The sequence below is a fragment of the Varanus komodoensis genome, unplaced genomic scaffold, assembly GCF_004798865.1.
Source record: "Varanus komodoensis strain SLA01 unplaced genomic scaffold, ASM479886v1 scaffold7_3, whole genome shotgun sequence".
In the NCBI taxonomy this organism is placed as follows: domain Eukaryota; kingdom Metazoa; phylum Chordata; class Lepidosauria; order Squamata; family Varanidae; genus Varanus; species Varanus komodoensis.
Window position 1 is genome coordinate 8,660,949 of NW_025336480.1, and position 7,286 is coordinate 8,668,234.

Here is a 7,286-nt window from a genome sequence, read left to right on the forward strand (position 1 = left end):
AACTGGTAAGCAGGCATAAATGATATCTGATCAGTGTATCAGCTGAACCAGTGTGTGGAGCCAGGGTGGTGGTGCCCACAGAGAAGAAAGGTGGTATTTCATGCTGCTGTTTACACACAGAAAGCCTATGCAGATTTAATTTCACGTTACATTCATTTTTGGCATTTCCTCAAGTTTATTACGAAGTGGCCTGAAACACATATCTTGTCATTCTGGGACATGCAAGCAATAATTGTTAGACTACCATATTTCTGTGTGCAGAGTTTTATTTTATTTCTTTCCTTTTCCTGCTTTAAAAAAGAAACTGTTCTGTACCAATCAGCAAGATACATATTTTTTCAGCAAAAACACCATATCAAAACAGTCATATTAGAGGGTCCTAAATCAAAGAACTTTAAGCTAGTTGTGATCTTGGTACAACTTAAGTTCCACTTATTTCAATGAGTGTACTCTAAAGAAATTAAGTATAGCTCTAATTCATAGTAACTTTATCCAAAGATCAGTATTAATTTTCATTCTATGCTTTTGAACAATGTTATAATGTAAAATTGTTTCAAAGTTCTAATGAACATAGGATCCTAAAGATGTGACATTACATTTCACAATCTCAGAACACTGGTCAATGTTCTTCTTAATTCTGTAGAATTTCTCCACATATTCAGACCGACTCAGGAGTTCCACAAAATCTTCATCATGTGTTATTACAAGCAGTTGAAAATTACGTTGCTGGGATCTACTTTTAATTATCCTAAGAAAAACAATATATAGAACATGTAAACAAATGAACTTGTATTCCAGATTGACAAGTAGAAAAAGACAACACTTCAAACTCTAGATGGAAACAGGCAGCTATTCTAATCAACAAGTATATTGTCAATTTTGCTTATAGGATATTGTGCATTGTCACATTTGCTTATAGGATACAAAACAAATCTTCAACAATTCCAATTTCTCAATCACTCACCCCATTCCATAGCTGGCAGGGACAACAGTAGTGGGGGATGTGATGGGGAAGAAAGAAAGTGGGAGGGAAGCCATGGTGAAGCAAGCAGCAAGAAATAAAAGAACTAATTTGAAATTCTCAAAAGGCTTAGAATATCAATTATTATTGATCAGTGGGGAGAGACAATTCCATGATTTGACCTAGCAGCCTAGAAAAAAGTAGTCCTTCCACTCTTGTTAAATTCTGGATTGCTCCATGTCAGATTTGCAAACAATCAGAAAATAAAATACAGAAAATCTCCCAAAACTTCTGGTAGCAATTATAATCCAAAAGTATATGGCTGAGTGCTTTGGGCCCAACACTTCCCAGCCTTGCAACATTGAAACTATTGCTAACTAAGTATAGTACCCTATACTATAAAGGGATAACTCTTTAGTGCACCCATCAATGCACTACAGAAAGTATCAAGCTGTGGGAAACCACCTTTTTTCTAATAGAAAAGTTGCAGGTCCTCCATACAATGATACAAAAACAAACAATTTGGGGCAAGATTTGGGAAATACAACAAGACTCCAAGTGATGCAGACTAAGTATAGCATGATACTCTCCGAACTCTTCACCATAGTTAATACCAAGAGTTTCTGTTACAATTATATAAAAAACCTGGGGTGTACTCTTATATGACAAACCAGAATCAGAACTTAGTTTGTAGTCAGAGATTAAACTACAATTTCCTGGTTTGTATCTAATCAGAAACTGTGGTTTCAGATTTAACAAATCCTAGAAGTCTTGTACTGCAGAGGACAGGAAAAGAGCATGTGGACACAAAGTTTGTTCTTCAGATAGTAAACCATGGTTTATGATTGAGATAACTAGGTCTAAACCAAACCATATTATCTTCTTCTCTCTCTCTCTCAATATAATCTGGACAACCAACATTACCAGTCTCAAACAGGGGAATTAGTCATGACTTGATCAACTGGTATAACAACAGATCTCCCCAGTTTATTTTATATGCCGATATCTTAACAAAATTATCACTTAGTTGCATTTGATTATATTACATCTGGTGGTGCATCTTGGCTCCTGATCTCCAATGTGGTGTGAATTTAGTGAGTATAATACTGAGCAGATTGAGCTAAAATTGTTGGTGACATTTAACATGTAGAGACAACAGCTGAAGTGCACTGGAAAGGACTGACCCATGGACACTGGTTGCTTATCACTAGATTTACAGACTGTATAACAAACTTCCAGACTTTTCAACAAAATCTGCAGATACTTACTCCACCAAGGCATGTGCCAGAGATTCAATATTCTCTCGATCAAGATTGGTGGTGGGCTCATCTAGTGCAAGAATGCCACAGTTGAGACAAAAAGATTCTGCTAGAGCAAGACGGATAATGAGGGAAGCAAGAACCTAAATGAAAATAAGAGGTCCCAGTTCAGTAAATAAATCACAGGGACAACATTTCTAGAAACATTTGATGCAGCAGTAGTTCTGGGGTATATCTGAGGTGAGAGGGGTGTTGGTGAGGAAAAAGGGCCTTCTCGGTCATTGCATCTCAACACTGGAATTGTTTTCCAAGGGAGGTGCAACTGGCACCCACTTTATCTTGCTTTCGGTGCCAAGTCAAGACTTTTTTTATTTAGTATCTGTTTTTAGATTGGACTATTGGTTTGCTGCTGGTTTATTGTTTTATTGGTTATTGTTATTGGTTATATTGTGCATATTTTCCTCCAGTTTCCTATTTATTTGGTTGTATTTATATTGTATTTTAATGTTACTATGTTTTACGGTTTGTTTGTTATTGTTATTTATTTTTATCTGTATCTTTTATATATATATTGCACAGTGAGACGCCCAGAAAGCCTTTGGCTATGGGGTGGCATACAAATCAGAAAGACAGACAGACAGATAACTTCAGAATAAAGATGAGTGCTAATGTGACTGACTGCTTCTCAATATAAAAACTTGCCTTTACATAGAAAATTTGCAAGCTAGAGAGAAGGATTCTAGCTTAGCTTTTTTGCTCACATGCCAATTTTCCACATGGATAAACATTGGTTTTGGAAGGCAACTGCTGCCTCTTCACATCACCAGGGACAACTCTGCTCTCCTCCACAATTACCAGTAAGAGTGGCAAATGTGGAAAGGCCTCACTGTTCTGCCTTGTATGGCCAGGTTGCAGTTTGGTAGACAAGGGAGGTCTGTCAGGAGCTAGAGAGGAAGGAGCTTGCTGGATTTGAGCTGCAGTACTCTTGGCACCTCCGTAACACAGTGGCCAAACAATCTGCCTCTCCGTCTCGGTGCTAGGGATGGGGCAGGGACTGCTGCACACGGATCTTTGCACACCCTTGCACTTCCAAGGCTGGGACTCACATGAGGGGGGACGGAACATGCACTATGATGAGTAAAAATGGATCTCAAATTGTTTCCTTTAAGCCAGAGCTGAATCAACAACCTAGGAATTTCTACAATTCCCCACTCTACTCCCACCAACAAACTGTGGAAGAACATAATTCGCTTCTCTCCAGCAAATGTCTTTTCTGCCTATGTTTCTCTTTCCCTTGAAGGATCCTTACCCTGATCTCATTCTTTTTGTCTTCTCCTACCATTCTCTCTCCCTTATATGTGACCTGGTTGGCAAGATTTCTAGAGCATCAAGTGGAATACAATATAACACTTTGCAACTGAGTAAGGATTGTATTGAATAACACAATTACAGCCAAAAGGAAATTACTTTGTATCAACACTGTAGAGCACATAGAGGGACTAAGACCTCTAAGAGGTTCAAATGCTTCTTTAGTAATGGGCAAAGTATTATCTCTTACATTTAACTCCTTCCGTGTAAAATGGAATCAATATCCTACTTCTTTAGATCTGCTATTAGAAGAGAAAAAGAACACCCCACCCCCATTAATAGGTCATGCCAATAGGTGGATCATGCAACTACAGTGGTGCTTCGTAGTTCAAATGACTCTAACATTGAACGATCCAGAGTCAAGATAAAATCTCTTCGAAGTGCAAATGATGCTTCTAAGTTCGAACTGCAAGCACAGTGAAAAATATGTGGTCACTGCCTAGATGTCATCAGCTGCATGCCCAAGTCATCTCTCATGGCATCTGTGCCTTTTCACTGTATGCCTTTTCGATTGTTCTCAGTGCCTTTTAACTGCCTGCCTTCGCAATCGTCCCCACTGCCTTCTTGCTTCTTCTCAATGTCTTTTTGATTTTCTGCTTTACCATTCCTCACTAAAAAATCTCGACAGTAAATGTAACTTTAATTTTATTATACCATACTGCACATATTTACACATTTTATTAATTTTGTTCAAGTTTTAATTAATAAATTTGGCGTTTGTGTTATTTTTACCTTATGTGTATTTACTGTTTATCAAGATGGGTACTGTTCAGGGTCTGGGAAAGGACTGATTCATTCCATTAATCTAATGGGGAACATTGCTTCAAATTTCAAACGATTCAGAGTTCAAATGGCCCCCTGAAACGAATTAAGCATGAGGCACCACTATACGTTTGTTCATAATTTTCACAGCCTGAACAGAATGGGTTTGTTCAGATGACCAGATCTCAGCTTCATAAGCTGACTCATGACAATTCTCATGCACCTTCAGGTAGCTGCTCTGTGGTTTCCTTCACGCATGCAAGCAAGGAGATCAGAAGTCCACAGTTAACTCAGGTTTCCTGTTACATCATGACTGGAAAGTTATGGTTAGTAGGCTTTGGAAGAAACCAGGAAACAAAGCTGCTGATTCAAGTTGGATTTATATAATAGCTTGTACATTAACCATATTCTCCCAATTTGGAAGAAATAGGAAATGATGGTTTTCTGGTTCATGTGAAAGAGCAGCATGAAGTTTGAGCATTTAAACCAGATATAATTGTGTGAACATGGCAACTTAGTTAAGTCTGTTTTGAACAACCATGAGAAAGGGGCTATTATCTAGGTTGCCACAGGAAAACCACCCAAAAGTCCTTCACATGAACTGCTACAAAAACACAATGCTATTACATACCTTTTGGCCAGCACTGCATCTGCCCCTCATATCTAGAGCAGTGTCTCCTTTTATCATTACTACTCTATAATTGTAACTTCTCCTCTTGTCAGAAGCACAAACATTCTCATCTGCATCAGACCGAATTTCTATGTATTCAATATCTACAGAGGGAAGAAAAAAGCTTGAATGGTTATTTCCAAATGGTAGGCAAATTGGCCTTCATTCATAAGCCATAGTCCAATCTTTTGCATGGAGGCATGATGGGCTATACTTAAACCTTCTTAAATGGTTAGTACATATGACAACCATACTATCTATGAGCTCCCAGATACGCATTACTGGTTATACTCTGCTTAAAAAATGAAAAAATCAGCACCAATAAAAGTTGTATATACAAGTTCATCTTTACATAATTTACTTTGCTTTTGTTAGCTAGAGGCATGGGCAAAGTTTCCTGCAAGCATTAACCACAGAATAACCTTCTTCAAGATTCTGCAAATAATTGGCGCATCTCTCTTCTCAGATTGCTACATTATAGTACTAGTACACACTCAGAACCAGTGTGGAGGGGTGGTGAGTGTTAGATTTGGGAGATTTGGGTTCTAGTCCCCACTCAGTCATGAAGCTCACTTTGGGCCAGTCACTCGCTCTCAGCTGAACCCACTTGACAATACCATTGTTGTAAGGATAAAACAAAATGTAAGAAGGCTATGTAAGCCACCCTTGGGCTCCTTTGCAAGAGCATCAATATAAACGCAATATAATAATCATAATAAATCAAACACTTGCTACATCCACAAAGTTCTTGCTGCATTCACACAGAAAAAGAAGGATCTGTAAAGATGCATCATGACATAGGTGACTGCATGGTAAAAATACATTTAGCAGGCTAAATCAAGATGACTTAAGCTGGTAATGACATATTGCTTGTTAGGAGGAGAAGACTCCTGTCCCTGGTCTTGACACTAAAACCTGTTTTTAACTTAATAGAGGACCAACTTAGAACCCCATGCCCACAAAAAAATGCTCTAGTGACATTAGTAATAAAACTATTTTTTATACTGGTACCTTGTCCCCTGTAGGTAGTTCGCCAAAGGTCACGGATTATCTTGTTTATTTCTTCCATTTTCATGCTGTGAAATGTCATTATTGCTCTAACAGGGAACAAAAATAAAACTATGGATATTACTGCTTACTTCACTGAATTAAGCTCCTTTCACCAAACTTCATTTTCTCTGTAATCAAAGTATATAAACTCATGGTACAATATTTGGATTGCAGAAGCCAGAAGTGTTATAGCTTATATTTTAAACCATGTCAACATCATTTTTGCAAGTTTTCTAGAAAAGCACCTTTATAATTCAAAGGATAAAATTCTACGATTCTGTATTTTGAATTCTGTATAATCCACTGAGCCATGATTTGTAAAAGAAATCCCTTTGCCACACTCCAATGAGAGGTTGGTGTTCTAAAGCCCACTGATTTTAATTGCCCTAAGTGTGCCAAACTGTGGTCTAAGTTGGATAAATTCTCAGGAACAGCCAAAGGCAAGGATACAGGAAAACACAAACTCGAAGTCCTGTGCGTTAGAATAAATCTTATGAATAAAAGATTAAAAATGCTTCGAAAGTAACAAAATAATGAAATTGGCAAGTTAAATTAAAAAAATAATTAAATTCAGTAATATATGTGTAAAAAAATCTGTGAATTTTACAGTTTTAAGTCCTATAGTGCTGAAGATGCTTTTTGTTTGTATGACATTATAAGTGTGCAAGCATGAGGTCATACTTAGAATATGAAAGCCATCAAAAGCATAGCATTTATATTCAGTAGGCAATACACATGCAAACCCTATCCCTATGCTCAAGGTCAGATGTAATTTCAGACCATATTAATGTTTAATATGTTAGAATATGCACAAGCAGTGTGCCCCAAGTTTTTCTCTACACCTAAGCTAGGAGGCCAGGGTTCACCAGTAAAATGTAGGATCCTATGATAGGCAAAGTAGGAATTATGGTTAATGGTTTTTAAACAAACTGGGGTCTGTAAACCAACTATGAACTCTTGAGTACAAAAAGATATTCATGTCAAGTTTAAGTAACGGAAAATGAAAAGATTAATAATGAAGATTAACTTGTGGACAATTTACGATACCAATCTAGACATTAATCCACTGGCCAATAATAAACCTCATTCATAGGGAAGCTCTGTTGTGCTTTCGAACACCTGAATCAGGCTGAGCATGCATAAAGTTATTTTTGCCCTTTGGATATTTCAGAAAATGCCAGGCCTGGAGACTTTACATGTCACATGCATTGCAACA

General features: G+C 37.5%; 1 protein-coding gene across 1 annotated transcript; it reads right to left on the reverse strand.

Moving 5' to 3' along the window:
* Positions 1-248: 248 nt before the first annotated feature.
* On the reverse strand, positions 249-6,558 carry LOC123035755 (DNA repair protein RAD50-like). The gene is made up of 4 exons (XM_044454271.1): positions 6,032-6,558; positions 4,982-5,124; positions 2,230-2,363; positions 249-748 (listed from the first exon to the last, which is right to left on the reverse strand). Exons 1-4 carry the CDS (start codon positions 6,108-6,110, stop codon positions 562-564), a joined length of 543 nt encoding a protein of 180 aa, XP_044310206.1. The 5' UTR covers positions 6,111-6,558; the 3' UTR covers positions 249-561.
* Positions 6,559-7,286: the final 728 nt, after the last annotated feature.